The sequence below is a fragment of the Labrus bergylta genome, chromosome 14, assembly GCF_963930695.1.
Source record: "Labrus bergylta chromosome 14, fLabBer1.1, whole genome shotgun sequence".
Taxonomy (NCBI): domain Eukaryota; kingdom Metazoa; phylum Chordata; class Actinopteri; order Labriformes; family Labridae; genus Labrus; species Labrus bergylta.
This window is the reverse complement of record NC_089208.1, coordinates 26145519-26163435: the sequence shown is the minus strand read 5'-3', so window position 1 is coordinate 26163435 and position 17917 is coordinate 26145519. Positions and strand designations below refer to the sequence as shown.

Below are 17917 nucleotides of genomic sequence, written 5' to 3'. Positions count from 1 at the left end.
AGTGAACAGTGAGAAGGCTACCATAGTCATCCTCAGATAAAACACAGAGATCCAGGTCAATATTCAGTGGTGCTATTTTTCTTTCCATGATGTTGCCATGTGTTTGAAAGGCCAGATGCTGGAGGGTTGTGTTGGATTTGTTTTTCCATCATAGTTTAACAGTCAAACAATCATCCAGGATATCTATACTTTATTTGATTTTTGTTTGGATTCCTTTGTTAAATTAATTTTTATACTTTCTCCTATGTCCCAGCAGTTTGACCTGATGGTCTCCCTTACTTCCACATGGTTAATGAAGCCAGGGGTTGTTTATTGAAGATTTTTTTCTCATAAAATGTTTAAATAAACTTTTTTTAAATCTGACATGACTGTCTCTGATTAACTGCTGCACAACAACATGTTGGTCGCAGTAAAATAATTTAGCAGTTAAGTTTATAGCTTACATTTGAAAAGGCCTTGAACTGACATTAATTTCTTCTTGACCAACAACAGCAAAGCTAACAGACGAGCTCAGCTTGTCACAGCCGGTCTCGTCTGAGATAAATGGCCTTCAAACTTATTTAATATTAAACATTTAAAGCCGATAAGCATAGCAAGATACGCATGAGATTCCATTTCAATTTATTTAATCACAGACTTGTCAAACAGTCTGGCATGTTGTGCTGCTGTTTTCAAGAGTTAATAACTGAAGAGAAGAAGACCATCGAGAGAGGACAGGAAACGCTCAGGGGACGAGTCCTCCATGTTGTCAGGGGTTGTTGATGGATCTGAATCTGAGAGCATCTTCTGTAATAAAGAAAAACAATCATGGAGTTAAATGTAAAGTATAATGAATTTTACTGTGATGTTTATGCCTCAGACCTGAAATCAGATCTGTCCTCAGGTTCTGCTAAGCTTCAGCTTCTAAAGTTTGTTTTTAAGACAGGAGAACTATTGAAGAGGAAAAACAAAATATATAATAAGACAGGATGAATCCAATATGAATAATAAAAGACAAAAGTGTTCCTGCCACTTTCTATTGAAGATTATTTTAAACTGTCATCATAAGGGACAGCCTGATAAATTAAACTAATGTTAAACATTCTCATATAATCAGACAGCCAATTTGTGTGCAGAACCTCACCGGAGCTGGAATCAGAGTCTGGACTGCTGTTTCCTTTGGGCATTGATTTCCTTGAAGACAGAAAGAAGAACAAGGCTGTTAAAATCTTCTGCTAGTCTTCCTTACATTTTAAGAAGGATTATAAATTGTTACTAAAATTACTTTGATGCTGATAGTGGTTACAATAACACAGTCCAATCATATGAGAGATCATTTTAAATGCATAAATGCATGACATTTAAAACATATTAACATGTGTTGGGAAAAACGTGATCTTTATGTCTTCTTTTGGAGCCCCTGTGTTACAAGTTAAAAATAAACCTTAAAGAGAGAACAGCTCAGGAACACATCTCAGAGAAAACGTAATTGTGAATGAAGCCCATGTATAACAGGAATTTTTAAGAACACCTGGTCATCTAAATATGAATGCAGGATGTAAATGTGCTCTCAAGCTTTCAAGGACTAATAATGCTGCAGATTGAACATCTGTATGTAGACGTGTGCAGTTATAGGTTGGAGTGAATGGCAGGCACATTTGACAGCTGCAGGATGTGACACACTACAATCCAATTAGGATGTATTGAAGAGGTTTTAGAGGCATAGAAGCCTCCAAACATCAACATTAATATTATTTCTGTTTCATTTGACAGTATTTGTTGTACATGTAAATAGGTTTGTGACGTCTGATTTAATCCTTGAATATGTCCTTGGTACATGCTCACCTCATTTTGTAAGGCTATATCATTTTGCTGCGTGTGTGTGTGTGATTCATACATTCTTGCACTGTGCACACTTCGCCCTGTAACAGTCTGACCTGCAGTGATGTCTGGCAGCGTCAATAGCAGCCGGTTGAATAGCTGCACAAAGTCTCTTGACTTTTAGCCCTCTTCCATTTACACAATAATAACTGGAGGGAGATCAGACCTTGAGCTCGTCTTTTCTAGAAATAGATCTTCCTTTGTATGCAGAAACAAAAACAATTTACATCTGATTGACCTGAACAATGCAATGTTAGTCTATTTATTAACCAGCTGTGTTTTCATTGTAAACTGACATATCAGCCGTTTCTCTCAAGCTGTCAACAGACTGTTGACCCCTGTAACGTCATTTCTGGATGCTGTCCGCAGGCTTATTGATTTGTCATGGCAGTGAATTTAAATGCATGACCTGTGTGGACGTTTCCTTAGGTCGGTATTCATGGGAAATGAATGGGTCAAAAAAATGCTCAGGACTTTCATTCAGGAGACCAGAAAACCCTTTCTTTTGGGAATCAAATATTGAATTAACTTCCCTTTTGAGTTGCATTACACACACACCTTTATGAAGGCATATAAGGTAGGTACAAATGTAGGTAACATTTTACCTACATTTGTATGTTCCGATTTGAACATTGGTACTTCTTTAAAGCCAATGATGCTTATGCTAAACCCTACCATGCAGTTTTGGGGCCTAAACATTACTAAACTATTACAGTTTTGCGACTTTAAACAGAAGGTAATGACTGCTGCACATTCAACAGTCATGACATGAAATAAAACCTTTATCAACAACCTTTATTTTGACAGTGTAAGAGGATGTTGCATATTTATTAAAGCTCATTTGAATGCAGCGCCCTACACGTGCATGTGAAGGGCTACTTAAGCGTTACATTCTGTAGCTATAAAGGTCAAAGTTGGTGTATTAGATAAGTGTGAGGATGTGTTTAAACTGTAACATGACAACACTGCAGTGACCTGTTCATATTGCAGGATTAATATGACACTATAAAAGACTGTTATGCAGACTTGATTTTTTTTTCTATCACCTGATGAAGATCTTTTGGTTGAAACATTGTGATGATCAAAGTTTTTGTGGCATTGAGTGAATGTGCAGGCTTTTCTTCCTCTTCTTCCTGCTGCTCCTGCGATGTTCGTAGAAACCACCTTCCTTCTACATGCCGTACAAATTACCATCTGGCTGGTTGATTAATGTATGACTGTGTCTGTAGAAATACATCAACCGTGTAGGAGCTATAAACACCTTCAACTGAGTCATGAAGGTGACGTTGTTTCCCCTCGAACACACCCACGAGCAACAGTTATTCCAAGCTGGTGGAGGAAAAAGTGTTCACATTGGTACATTCAGAGTTACTGTTGTTATTTTTCAAATGTCATGAAGAAAAAAAACACATATTACAACTGGATGAACCCTGTTCAAGCCCTGTTTTTTTTTTTTTTTTTTTTTTTATATATACAAGATGTAACAAATATACCAGCAGTTAAAGTTATTGGTTGTTTTACTATATATATAATAAATATAATTAACTGATTAACAAATGTGTGCCTAGCTTGGGGCGTTAGATAGCATTGAACAATTTGATTAGCTCGCTATTTAGGCAGTTAACCATCCATTTTTTTGGCAGGGGTGGAAGATGATGTGGGTTTAGTTATTGGCATGTCTGATGTAGGGCGAGGCCCGAAATGTTACATTTGATTTTTCCATTAAATTAAATTTAATTTAATTGGAGCAGCTTTAATCTGGTGTACGGCCTCAGTACTTTTTCTATTTTTAGTTATTGGCCACATTGTTGGAGGACGGTAAACTCACTGACTAACTTAAGACAACCGATCTTCTTATTCAGCCGTCCATCTTGTCTGCAGAAAAATTACATCATCAATCCAACAGGGGCAAAAAAAAAGGTTAATGGGAAACACTGAATAACACTAAATAATACTAGGATTACCCTCCCCAAATGACAGCACTGAGCACAGACTTCTTATACTGCCTCTAAGTTGACAAACCTCACAACAGGACAGAGACAGGACAGTGGACAAAGCTGGAAATCGAGGAGAGAGAGAGTGGGGAATTACATACAGGAAAGTAGCCACATTTTGGATCTGAACCCAGGCTGCCTTCTTTGTGGACTTCAGCCTCCGTACATGGAGTGTGCAAACTAACCACTGGCCCATTGACGCCCCTACTAGACCTATTTTTAAAGTAATACTAATGAAAAAGGATACATGGTGCAAAGGATTCTGGTGTAAGGTGGCAAACTCTAGGTGAATGACGATGCTATAAAAGTACTAAGTAATACGTTTTACTGCAGGAATCAACTATTGAATGAAAAGCAACATCACATTTGAGGTTGAGATGTTGCACTGGACTCCCTCTAATCTGATATTGTTTAAATGTTATACATGGTATTTGTTATCCGTGTGTGATATTCATATTTTGGTCATTTGATTTTTAGAAGTAAAATAATACAAGTTTGTGCAAAACGTAAGTAAAGATGTGAGGGACCATGTTGCTTAATGTTAAGGTTGTTCACACTATATCTTTATAATGAACCAAACCAATGTTATAGTAACAAAGCTAAATGTTTTATTAAGGTGCTCCATGATTATTTAAAATGTTGGAAGTAACAGGATTCAGCTTTCAATCGATAAATAAGTAAAAAGCAGAAATAGGATGCATGCTGTTAAAGTGGACCAGCAGACGTTAAACACTGCTTTAACATTTATGATTGATAGTGTTTATCTTTCTAAGTAAGTCTTCCATGAACATGTTTAATTCTTCTATCCAATCAGCTTTTGTTTCAGCTCACATTGTTGTGTAGCTCTGTATTCATCAGGGTTTTAATAAACTGCTCTTACACAATGTTAGATTCATAATTTATCATAAACATTACATTTTGTAGTTTTATGGAAGATTCTCTCAGAAAGTTAACTTTCAGTTATGAAATTCACAAAGTTATAAATCAAGAATTTTTCTTTTCTTAAACTAAAAGCACATCTGATTATAGAAATTAAGTGTAGAATGGTCCTTTTTTTATTTAGAGCTTTTCACAAATAAATGGTAAATGGACTTGAGCGTGTATAGCGCTTTGCTAGTCTTCTGACTAATGAAGCTCGAGTGTAAGTTCAGTCAGAAAGACTATCATCACCTTCACGATTGGGTCTTTGTCATCTTTTTTGCACTTTCACTCACATTATCGCTGTCATTCTCGAGCTGTCCTTTTTGGGCTGTCATTGGATAATCAGCTGTCTCGTCAGCGGTACTCATCTAACCAATGGCATGGCGTTCCTCCCTCATTTTCAACCTATCATTGTTCTGCTCCCCTTTTAAATATCATTTTTTCCCTTCCTCAGTTCCTTCATGCTGTTTTGTACGCCCCTCCACCTCCCTAACACCGCCCGTCTTTGCAGAATCATCATCCATCAATTCTTCACCCATCTGGTCATATCAAGTCATCAGCTTCACCATAACCAGGGTCTGACTCCATGGGGGGGATTTATTCTATCGAGAATTGTCATTCTCCAAAAACATCAACCACCCCATAGAGTCCAAGCACCAAAGTATTTGTCAAGTCCCATTTCCATGTTTTTCATTGTAATAAATTATTTTCTGAATTCACTTGTCTCTCCTGATTTAACTTGAAGCGCTTTTACACCGCATGTCACACCTACCCATTCACCATTCACACACTGATGGCAGAGGTTGCTGTGTAAAGTGACCATCAGAAGTAACTAATCAAATTCATACACATTCATACGCCGCCGACAAAGCAGCAGGAACAATTCGGGGTGTAGTGTCTTGCCCAAGGACACATCAGACATGTTGTTGCAGGAGCTGGGGATCCAACTCTCAACCTTCCAACTGAGCCACAGCTGCCCCTTTAAACACCTTAACACATGCACCAATAGAAGAAGGGATCACTCTATTTAAAGGTCCACAAAAATAATGAAGTGTCCTGTGATTTTTTTGGCCTGTCCATTTAACTGTGAACATAATTTATAGCATATAACACTGGAATACTTTAGTGTTCTGTAAATAACTTATTATCCCTGTTCCAGCCTCTCTTTGAGGCTCTTTAATACCAACTAACCTGTTGCTGTCTAACCTAATTAATTATGACTTGTTCCACCAGGTGTTTTTTTTTATCATTTCACAGCTTTTCCATCATTCTGTTGCCTCTGTCACAACTTTTGTGAAATGTTTTGCTGGTATGAAATTCAAAATGAGCTAATCATTGTCCTAAAATAATTAGATTTCTCAGTGTGAACATTTGAATATGTTGTCTCTGTGCTGTTTTCTAATTAAATCTTGGATTTCAATGTTTTTGAAATCATCATATTCTGTATTTAATTTACATTTTACACAGTGTAGTTTTAGAAAATGGCTTGTAGGTCATTCATGAAACACTCTTACTCTTGTAGTTGATGAAGTCGTGCATAAGATCATGTATTCATTCATGATATTTAATTCAGCAGTACTATTGAGTTCAACCTTTGGAATAAATGGAACGTATTTACAGCCCTTTGTGTTGTTCATAAAATATATATATTTGTATGCCCTATTTTAACACAAAGGCAGCTACATATGGACTTGTAATAGAAACCTAGAGAGCAGAGCCTGAAGGCAACAGTGTGGTTAAAATAACCACACCTGGTTCAAACACAAGAGTTATGTAATACTATTTTCATGCATGCTAGCATAATAAGACCTACTTCTATATTTAGTCATAATTAACAATAATGGAATATGCTCTGAATGCTGCAATCTTCTCTGATTTGATTTGCTATAACTGGAGTAATGATACCACTAACTGCTATCAAACAGTCGTGTTTCTGTATTACGGTAGGTAAGGGAAGGCCTATATTTGTTTTTTTCTTGTTGTGGATCCGTTTAGAGAGGCTGAACACATCTACATGTCACAGGCATGGTTTGAATCAACTGTCATTGCAGAGTTGTAGCAGGGCTCATGGGGAGAAAACTGCTGGATGTTATCAATGCATGTCTCTATATCTGGAGGCCATGGGCTTCATATCCACTGTGACAGAAACAGGACCTTACAGAATCAGGGTTTTTCTCTCTTGTGTGCAGGATGAAAGAGCTCTGGGCTGACATGGCTGTGTGCCTGTCACTGTGTCTGACATAGGAGCGGACCTTCAGCACCACACAGCTCTGATTTACAGCCAGTGAATATTTTATACAGAGCCCACTGTGTGCAATCAGTCACAGAAGTGACAGGCGGTCAGACTTGAATTTAAACACATCATAGATTTCTATAGAAGTTCAAATATCCTGTTATAATTCTAGGTTCATGGTTGATATGTAACACATTGAAATAAAAACATTATACTGAAGTAAAGCTTATGCAGGACTCATGATGATTGAATGCATGAACTGATGCAGGGTTTAATCGTAAATTCATGTTGATTATCACTAACAAATGAACATGTCACACTGACCTTATGTGTTTAATCCTTCATCATTAAGTAAGGAATTTTCACACATTTTTGCAAACACAGCTTGAAACAAAACTAACATTAGCACATTTCTCATTTATTAATGCTTATAAGCATATTCATGGTATATTGACCCCTTTTGAGCCATTTAGTTATTTTGATTAACTTATACTCAGGTCTGTTTTCTACAACCGCAGGCGGGGAGGGGGGCAATGAGAAAGGCCTGTGCATGTCTTTCTTTATTCTGACAAATTTATTTGATCGAAATGTTGCAAAAAATAAAAAATATTTTTGCATATAGAAATCGTCTACTCTTCATTGATATTTACCATTTTATTGTTACAACACATATGTTCAGCATGATTGTTTGTGAAGACACAAAAATACAGAACACAGAGCAAGACGAAACTCTGAGTTGGATGAAAACAAAAAAATCACAAAGCTTTTAATGCTTTGCATCGTCATTTGTTTTACTTTGCACAGCTTTGTTCAGACATTGATACACTGTTTGATCATTTCTAATATACTGGAGATTTTATTACGTTAAACAGGAAGAAGAATCTTATTCCTCCAATTTGAGAACTAAATTTTGTCAAAAACCCCTTTACCCCATTATACCTGCTTATCCTAAACAGCTAAGAGAAAGTAAAACTACATTGAACAGCAGGTTGCACTTCAAAAGGTTTTTAAGTCTGAGTGACATCATTTGTCAACGTGAGCGACACAAATTCATGATGCATCTACACTCATTCATGCATAATATCATCATGACGCATTCATTACAGAAAGATAACTTGAGTGCCACCCCTTTCTTGCCTGTTTTCAGTCAAATACATCCTGTTTTTACTTTGATATAGTCTCTTTTCTTCCTTATCTTTTAATAAGGAAAAGTGAGAATTTTCCCTTTAAATGTACTTTGTTGTCCTTCTTTTGTCCAACTCAGAGAAGATTCAAACATTATGAATGTATGTGATTTGTACTGAGCCCTGCAGTCTGAAAAAAGTTGTTTTTTTATTATTAATTTTTTGGGACTTCAGGGGCTCCGAAGATTAGTATACAGATTAACTCTATTGACTATCTAAGTCCAAATGTACTAATTATACTTTAGGTCACTTGTATAGGTGTAAGGAAAGCTTTTGATGCATTTCCAAAAAGTGAACAAATGTCCAAAATGAAATTACTTTGGGTGAAGTTCCCCTTTATTGCAAAAGATGAAGCAGACAAACCGTGATGATGATATTAAGTGATGAATGATTGTTGCAAGACTATAATTGTTCATTCACAACCGCATGTTCCCAGCACATATACCACCAACTTCCTGTTCGCTATTGACCTATAAACAACTGACGAAACCACCTGACCAATTAACCCCAATAACCATTATGTCCAAATTATGTAAATAATTCAATAGACCTACATAATTATACACACCAAATTGACATTTACATTCCTTAGTAAATTAATGTTAATCATTGTTGCTATTTTAATTGATATGCATTAAGTTAGACAAAAATATACATTATTTAAATAAATAATCGTTTTTATAGTGCAGCTGAAAACCAGTTTAATTTATGAGCGACTGCCTGTGTCTAAAGTTATGTGTTTTGTAAAACTGAAATGTAGATAATTTGGTCACATATAGCAACAGGAGCTCATGAAACACCCAATTAATTAAATTTATCATCACCACTCATGCATGGCCAAGAATGACTCAAGTCATTTACAATTTTGTAATATTGTTGTGCTTTTTATTTTCAGTGAGGAACCATTATAGCCTTTTTTAAATGATCTTGCCTGTTTTTAAACCACAACACAGCTTATAGTTTCTGTGATGTTGCTTCTTGACATTTTTCCATCCTTTACTTTTATAAAACGTGCCTTTAATTTGGCTAAATAAAGATGTCTCCTTTAACATTTGCCTTGTTGCTTGCTCCGTTTTCTGTCTCACAGCACATAATAGGTCTGGAGGCTGCTGGTGTTTTCCTATCTGAGTCCACAGCTGCTGCTTACCTACAGTATAAAGCCACAGTAGTAAAAAAGCCTCCCACAACGTGTCAACTATAAATTCTTGTCTGTGTGAGTGATGCTTTCAGTAACTATGGAAACCTAATATAATACACTCCTCCTCCCTCTCTCTCTCTCTCTCTCTCTCTGTCTCTCTCTCTCTCTCTCGGTGTACGTCTACGTCTCTCTCCCTCTCTCCATCCACACCAAAGCTCTTTTAGCTACTTTGCGCATGTACGGCCAGTCGAACCGAGCATTGCATCGATTCCAAGATGGCGAAAACACGTCTGGCTTGCCTCCTGACTCTCCTCTCAACTCACTGTAAGTACAAATAATCATCATAAGTGGCTCTTATTCTTCCGTTTCCCCTTTCTGACCGTCAGAAGACATTTACTTCTCCGCCTGTTTAGTCGAGATTTCACCCCGGCGTCGGGCGTAAAAATAGACTCCGACTGAGAAGTAACCCTATCTGGATGCAACTAACGTTAAACTCAAGGCTCACTTACAGTACGACCTGCCTTTTCCATCGTTTGGCAAATATAGTTTATAAATATGTTCACAAATGCAAAACAATAGTCGCCATTTTTGTTACAAATTAGCCTACTGTTTACACGACTCGCTTCAAATTCATCGCCATGCTCCTTCACCGTTAAAGTAGAAGAGTTTCTGCTGTTTGTGATGTAATATTGTTAAATTGTCATATATCGATATATGTGTGTAAATATATCTGGAATAAAGTTCAGTTATCGGAAGATTTTTTTTTTTTAGTCAACGCTAAGCCACCACGCTTTTTGTCTCCGACTCTGTAAAAGTTTCTCAAGTTTGGAGCGACTTTCTGAATTAAATATGAATAAGTGCGGTTTCTCAGCCCATGTTGTTAACTATTTAACGTCGGGTTTTTTGAGTCGTGATAGTGGCTGAGATGCTTGAGAGAAGTGATGCGAGATAACGGGTTTTTTCTCCTGCGGCGGAATAAAGCAGGCTGTCCGCGGGAGGAGCCAGGCAGCCAGCCCCCCTCCTCTTCACCCTCATCCCGCTACTGCACATGAACATACATACAATCAAACATTTCACTTTCTTTAGAGGAAAAGCGAAGTTAAATGTTTGACTGTATGTCTCTTTATGTGGTTATTTATGAATCATTTAGTCAGCAGGTTAGAATAAGACGATTGGTTTCAGATCATCCACTTGTTGCTGTGCTCCGTCGCCCTTTGTTGAGTCAAGTGTTTTGCCCTCCGATCCTGAAACTATTATCCCAGCTTAGTTTTGATAAAATCAATGCAATGTAAAACTCCATTTAATGTATAGGCCTGTAATTAAGATAGATAAAATCTACAAGAAAAAAAAGGTTGCTTTTAGTTCACATGTTTTACCTTATATTACTTCAGCCTTACAGACAGCAGCTAGCCTACATCCATGGATTTTGACAACCAATGGTTCTGCTTAAATGTAGGAAATGTTTTTTAAAAATATCATCATTAGGGCATTTGAAGCTGTTGGTTTGGCTCAGTCTTTGATTTTTCTTTGGTAATAATTTCACCTCAGAGTTTGCCATGAATTGGTGCTTGTATTTCTTTAGTTTCCCCCTTTGAATTAGGCAAGGTGTGCGAGAGGACCGACTTACGGATCAAAGAGAGGCACAGACATAAGACCTTCCTGTGATCTCTCATGTGTGTGAATTGGCTTATTCTCTGTGCCTTAATTAGGGAAAAGAAATGGAGCTTGTTGAAAATCTGTTGCTGTACTATCAACACTGTCTCTCTTTGACTTTTCTCTGGGTGTGTGCTGATTATTTTATTCAGGCGATACATTTCAAAGTCAGTCCTCTTAATGATGTTCCCCTGAGTAAATCTGTGACAGGCCATGGTAGCAGCACTATTGACATTTTGTGTGGGTGGGGGAAGATTTAAGAATGTCTTTTGTGTTGCTGGACAGGTCTTCACCATGTGGTCGACTGGCTTACAGCCAGCATCTCCACTGCCTTTAGACACATTCAAATCTGGCTAGACTAAAGCTGGCCACAAGCTGTGTTATGATACTTTCTTCTCATAGCTACTGACTGTAATTATACTGCTTCTTGTATTTGAAAAATATCTGCTCCACATTCAGGTTCTGATGTTTATAGCGATTAAGAAATTCAGGAAAGGAATGAGTGTGTTGTTGCTTTAGCTTCCTGTTGTTGGTCACACTCTGTGTTGTGTGCTTGTTATTTTATATTCATGACATTCTTCGGGTAGCTATCATCCTAATGGCCACACAATCCCCAGCCGTTTCCAAGTGAAGGCTGCACCCAACATAAGTGAACCGAGCTGCAAATATCAGCCCGGTCGTCTGTCAGCCGAGCCAGAGACGAGGGCCTTTGTTATTTTAAGTACACATGCTCACAGCGGACTTTCCATCCTGATCTAATGGAATGCATTAACATTTTCCATTGTTGGCTTCACCTGAGCCATTTCTCATAAAATATTCCAGAAAGTGGTACGCACTCAAAGAGGACATCTGCGAGGATCCCTCCTTGCCAAGAGCGTGGCCAAGATATGTGGGAGGTTGGAAGATGCTCAAAGTAGATTAGTACTGAGCAAATATAAACTTTGAGATCACAGCTTTGACTCTTATAAGAAACACCTGTGGACATCCAGCCTGGACACACCCTTTATTCCTGCATTTTTTAAATTGTGTGGAGTAAGAGAAGCAACTTTGATCATTTACTTAAAAAAATGAGAAAAAAAACGACTTGGTAAAGATCAGGCACACAAGCTGCTTGGTTGGGGTATAGGTTAAGATAAGTACCAACTTGCTCAAGACCAGACCTAAAAAGGAGTCGACTACTGGTTTGACACATGAATTTGACCACTAGTCTCCTGGATGAATGATCAGACTAATTCACTACAGAACAGCATCCACAAGAGATGGTAGAGGAAAACCTGCAGCAGCATAATTTGAAGCTTTGTGCAACTGTCTAAGCTGTATTTGATCGTTTTAGAGTGAGAGCTGGCCATTGAGTTTCAATTATTGGTAATACCTGAAGGAATTTGAAAGAATGCAGATACGTTTGACTCTATTAATCAGCTGTCACACATGCTCAAGTGTTGATATCAATCCCTCTCACTAGGAAACCGACATTTTTATGACTTGACATTATCTTTGTTTTCACTCATGGCTGTCAGCCTAATCTAATCAAACCCTGTCTCTATCTGAAAGAATAAGATAAGAGAGAAAGCTGTCCGCTGTAGATATCTGCCAAGCCTCCCCCTGTGTTCTCTCCGCTGATAAGCCGTTGCATCACCCGGAGATCTTTAAACATCCGTTTTTAACCCACACATCATCGGACTGCTCACAGGGTGACGTTACCCAGCCCACTCTCAAAACATTTGTCTAAACCAGAGCCAAGTGTCGGCACTTTTCTCTGCGTTTGGTATGTGTGCCATAAAGGTTTGGCATGGCAGGAGTCATAGGTCTCCCAAGATAACTGCACATAGTGGCTCCCTCAGGAGGAGCATGTTGTCAGATGTTTCACTACACACCCAAAATTTGTGAGCAAATGTTTGGAGCGCTCTCTGAATGGCATGTTTAGCCCCTGTGGCCAAGTCCACTACAATCTGGCATTTGACGACACAGACAGTAAATAACAGAGAAAAACAAGGATGGACAAACATAGTATTTTGATTTTAGTTCAAAGGTTCCCCTCTTTAGTCACCCCTGGATCCAAGCGAGGTGTCATCTGTGCAAAACATCCATCTGAGGTGCCATTTGGGTCCCATGTCAGACAAGGATTTCTGCCATTATAGTGGGTTTGTTGTACTTCAAAAAAAAATGTTGTAATCATTTTTTCTGCCATCACTGCAGCCAGCCATGTGGATATATGTGTGCCAGAACAGCCCCTCCATGGGATAAAGTCAAAGTAGCACATGGCCCTCACTGTGGAATGACCCGAAACAGCTGAGCAGGCGTGGGTGGGTGTTGGTGTTTTGAGCCGCGTCGCAGGCGTAACCAGAAATATCTGCTGCGTCCCTCCCAAACCTGAGTGTGCGTGTTAGCAAATGCAGCATTCCTAACAGAAAACACATGGAGGCTTCTCCTCCTATGTGCACTGACTAACAATCAGAACCACCTGTTTCCCCGAAGAGATAAAAGGGAGCCCTGTTGATGAGCTGGCGGAGGTCAGAGCAGAAAAGGGGGGAGTTGTGAAGAAAGCTCAGCAGTGTTCACAACACGAGCTGGGTGCGACGATACATCTCTTTACACAGAAATCCATTTTCACTTGACACAGAGGAGGATTCAGCTTTTCTGTTTAGAGCACATGCTGAGGTCGAAAAAGCAAACAATAACATGCTTACGCTCCCAAAATGGCTACGGCATGTGCGTGCTTCAAATGTCAATAAGACTTTCGTGTGAAAGAAGCCGTGGTCATAGAGTAGAACTAGCCTGCAGGCGGCACACACTCACCTAAATCTCCATATGAAAATATTATAATGGTCTGGGTGTGGAGAAGGAATGTTTCTGCTAAAACAGTGTATCAGATGTGCAATCTAAGGCTCGGACAAGAGCAGGATTCATGAGAAAAAAGGGAGTAATTGTCGTCTTGTTTGGTTAAATGAGCTTTAGGAAATGATGGCTAAGTGCTTGTTTGTTTTGAGAAGACATTATTATTGGATGTTTAGGCTCCTTTAGATCAACAGGATAATCTCAAGACGCCTGTGTGCTGGCTGCCTGAGCATAGGGCAGCACAGGAGAGGTTTCCTGTTTGATGATCTTTATCTGTGGTCACACGGTCCCTGGAGGGAAGAAAGCAGTCCTCCCGCTCATGTATTCACTGGATACTGACGGAGTGCATCAATAGGTCAAAAGAGACTGCCATCGATCAGACATCGGGATGCTGTCAGCTTAGTGAAATAATGAGGGGTTTCATTAACGTCACTGCACAGGCAGTGAACTACATGTGGCTGAGCCGCTGTCGCTATGAAAGGAAAGAGCTGGAGGCTGCGCTCCTACTGAGAGTCATAACCAGATAATCGCTCCGGATTCATCTTTTGTTTACCAGGCTGTAACAAAAGGGCAATTACCATCTAAAAATATCCACGAGGCAGAGTCATCCGACGACCTCAGGTGTTTGATCACAGCTCATTCTGAACCATCAGGCCCACCAGTAACAACATACATTGTGATAATCATTGTGGAAACATCACACACACAGTAGCCGAACAACATCTCACACAACTTCCTATTTTTTTTATTGTGCCATTTTCCAGCCCCAGGATGTGTTTTATTGAAATGTGAACAGTATTTAAATGCAGACGGCTGCAGGAGATTGTTGTGAGAACAGTTCTGTTTCAATTGATTCCCATCAAAAACCATAATAGCTCAAGCTCTGCAACAGGGAGCTTTAATCTTCAGTGTCGGCTCGTTATTTGATCACTTTTTACGTCATTACAATATTCTGCTGAAAGCATGTGGGCTGCCAAAACCTGGCTCCCTGTTTCCTGTGACTATTTGTGCAATGCTGTTTAAATGGATTTTAAATGAAAACCACAAGTGCATTAATTTAAAAGCTTAGGAAACCTTAACAGACTTTTTTTCTGCAGAAATAACTGTCAACAAAAACATTCCAGTAACACATGAAGTTAGTTTAGAAATATTTGGTCATTTGGTCAATATTTGGTTTAACAATTATTCCGCAAGCAAGTTTTGTGGGATTATTTAGGGACATTTAATGGTAAAAAACAATAGATGTTTACTTTTGAACATTTTTGTAGACCAGAGATCAAAAAGTAACATAAGAAATACCAATAAATAGGCACTACTGGACCATCGCTATTGCAGATTTTTTAGGGTTAACAATGGAAATAGAGGAACATAAAAGCTCAGCATGATGATGTAAGGTGACATAGAGAGTTTTAAGGACTAATAAAGGAAAAGAGTAGCTGCAGGTGAGCCTTAATGTTATACTAAAATATTAAAATCAGCTTTTCAGGAAGCTAGTGTGTGGCTAAAAGCTTGACTGAAGTATTTTGAGTGGTTCAGACACAGCAGAAAGGCTTTTTTAGTTCCTGTGGATTTGCCAGAGTTTTCAGTAAAAGAAAACGAGATCAAGCAGGGAGACCGCAGGATAGAGAGAATGAAAAACAACTTTAAAACCATTTTTGGCAAGAGGAAAAATGACTTCACTTATTGCAATATGAATGCAATCTGCTTCGCCCAAATTAGTTTCTGAGTTTCATTTTGTGACATTAGGCCAAGGTAATCAGTAGATAGTGATGGGGTGTGGTCACAAACACAGTGCTGCATGTGTAGGTGTTACCTGAGAAACAAGAGCCCTACTCTCCCAGTTCCCAGAAATGTTGACAGTAGTGTGTCTTGCCTTTTAACATAGTGTGAAGAAATGACTTCTGACTGTAGTATGTGGGGAATGTTTTAGGAGTTTCCTGATCTGTATGACATTGGTGGTGTGTTTTTAACTTCTGATTTCTCAAGAAATTTCTTTAAAGAGTCTTGTTAACAGATGGGATACAACGTATGGAGAAAAATCGGTTTACTATGACTTGTTATGAACACAGGAACTCCCTCTGTTCATCAGCAGCTGTTGTGTTTGAAGCTCATTTCCTTTTCTCACATCTGGTGGCCTTTTATTAGTTAGTTTAGTTAGTTTCCACACTTCAATCTACAGCCTTCATGTCAGGAGTGCTAAATGCTACTGTGGGGGCAGTAGAGGTTGTGGATGCACCTGCAACACGTGTATCAAAACATTAATAATGTTCCCAGTGATGTGGATTTAGTGAGATAACCTTGAGTCAAGCTTTTTGTTTTTGGCTGCATAACTTCACACAGAGGAGGGCAGGCTGCAAACTTTACACAACATGTCACAAAACATCCCTTCAGTTTCCATTGCTCACAATGTTTTTACATTTTTTTTCTCAGTGTTTCTCTGAAGTTTTAGGGTGGGTTTCTGGGGGCTAGAAATGTTCTAACATCGTGCTCACAGTAGGAACTTCTGATAAACACAATTCTTACAGGACAAAATAGACATTCACGTATGTTGATATAGAAGGTTGGTGGGGAGCTGACCTGAAAAACAAATACTTTTAGATGAACCTTTATCATAAATCATAAAAGTTCTGATGCAGGTACAGTCCTTAAAATAATATTATTTTAAATAATATATTTGGTAGTTTCAGCCACAGGGCTTTTATACAGCAGGTCACGCTAACGTTTTGATGTTTAGCAGAGGTACTAAATGTGACTTTGAGGACCTGATGTGACATCCTCCGGGAAGCTGTACAAAATGTGCTCAAAACAGTCCAGCATAGAAATGATTGATGGGGCTTGGTCAGTGAGCAAGACCTGGACCTTGATGTCCTCAACTTAAAAATAAATAAAATGAGGAAATTATTTATTACGTGCTGGCAGGCTGGTATTTTCAGACTCAGTAAGCATTCACTTTAGCTTAGGAATGACAACCAAGTTCCTCTCACTGTCTTTCTAATTGAAAAGGACAAACTAATCATGTTCTTAGCGGGTAAAGATCCAAGTCAGAGATTGATTTAGTCTTCATCTCTTTAAAGAGGGACTTGGTAGCTCAGCAGGGCAGTGTGCAGAGAGAGGGAGAGAGACAGAGAGAGAGAGAGAGAGCTCGGGGTGAGACATGACACAGAAATCTTGGTGCTCATCCAAATTAGTTATTAGTGATGATTAAGTGTGTGTGTGTGTGTGTGTGTGTGTGTGTGTGTGTGTGTGTGTGTGTGTGTGTGTGTGTGTGTGTGTGTGTGTGTGTGTGTGTGTGTGTATGTTTGTGTGTTTGCATTTGTATGTGTGTGTATGTCGTACACAGTCGTGTGTGTTTAAGCGTAATAATGATGATGCAGTGGATTTCTGTGATTTCTGCCCTTAAATTAGCTTTGTAGTTTTATCATGTCAGGGAGACTAACCACGAGGTGAAAGCTCAGCATCAGATCTTCTGCAGTCATTCTTAACACCATTTCTAGTTCATCTTTAAATACTGTGGGACACTGCTGACTGGAAAGAAATCACAAATTAGATTTTGGTTTCAATTAGTCTGCTGTAGCTGCTGCGTAAAGGTTTTTTCAAGTCAATTAAAAGAAAAACTAGCATAGACATGATGAATATGAGCCAGGTGAAGTAATTTATCAACCAAATTGAACCTTTTTTACACGAAAATCGTGTAATGCTTTGTTCATAAAATCAACCTGAAGATTCCCATGCCTTCAGAAGACACTTTTTCCCTAACAAAGCTGCATCTGTTATTCATTTAACCAATTTGAATCATAGCTTTCTGTTCGTTTTGTGGGGTTGCAAGCCATATTTCAGCTGAATACTTGCTAGATCAACTGAAACTTAAAAGAAGTAGATTGTAAGCGTTTAGGTAATCCATGTTCTAAGATGGGCAGAGGCTGAGCTAATAACAGGGTATCAAAGTGGGCACTGGTCAGCCTTAAAAAGCCAACAAAGTTTAGATGAAGGCAGTGAAATAATTAATCTGTTTGTACATGCTTACTGGTGATGTAATGAAACAAGACACAATGGCGTTTTGTTTTCCTATATCTGTCAGAGCAAATACTTGCTTCTTGTG

At 38.6% G+C, this 17917-nt stretch overlaps 1 protein-coding gene across 1 annotated transcript in view; it reads left to right on the top strand.

Annotated features, from left to right (window-relative positions):
• Positions 1-9498: 9498 nt before the first annotated feature.
• The window catches only part of LOC109980789 (junctional adhesion molecule 3B), a 44391-nt gene continuing 35972 nt past the window's right edge, over positions 9499-17917 (top strand). The window contains exon 1 of the mRNA XM_020629299.3: positions 9499-9654. Coding sequence (XP_020484955.1) covers positions 9606-9654 — 49 coding nt within the window. The 5' untranslated portion in view covers positions 9499-9605. The remainder of the gene's footprint in view (positions 9655-17917) is intronic.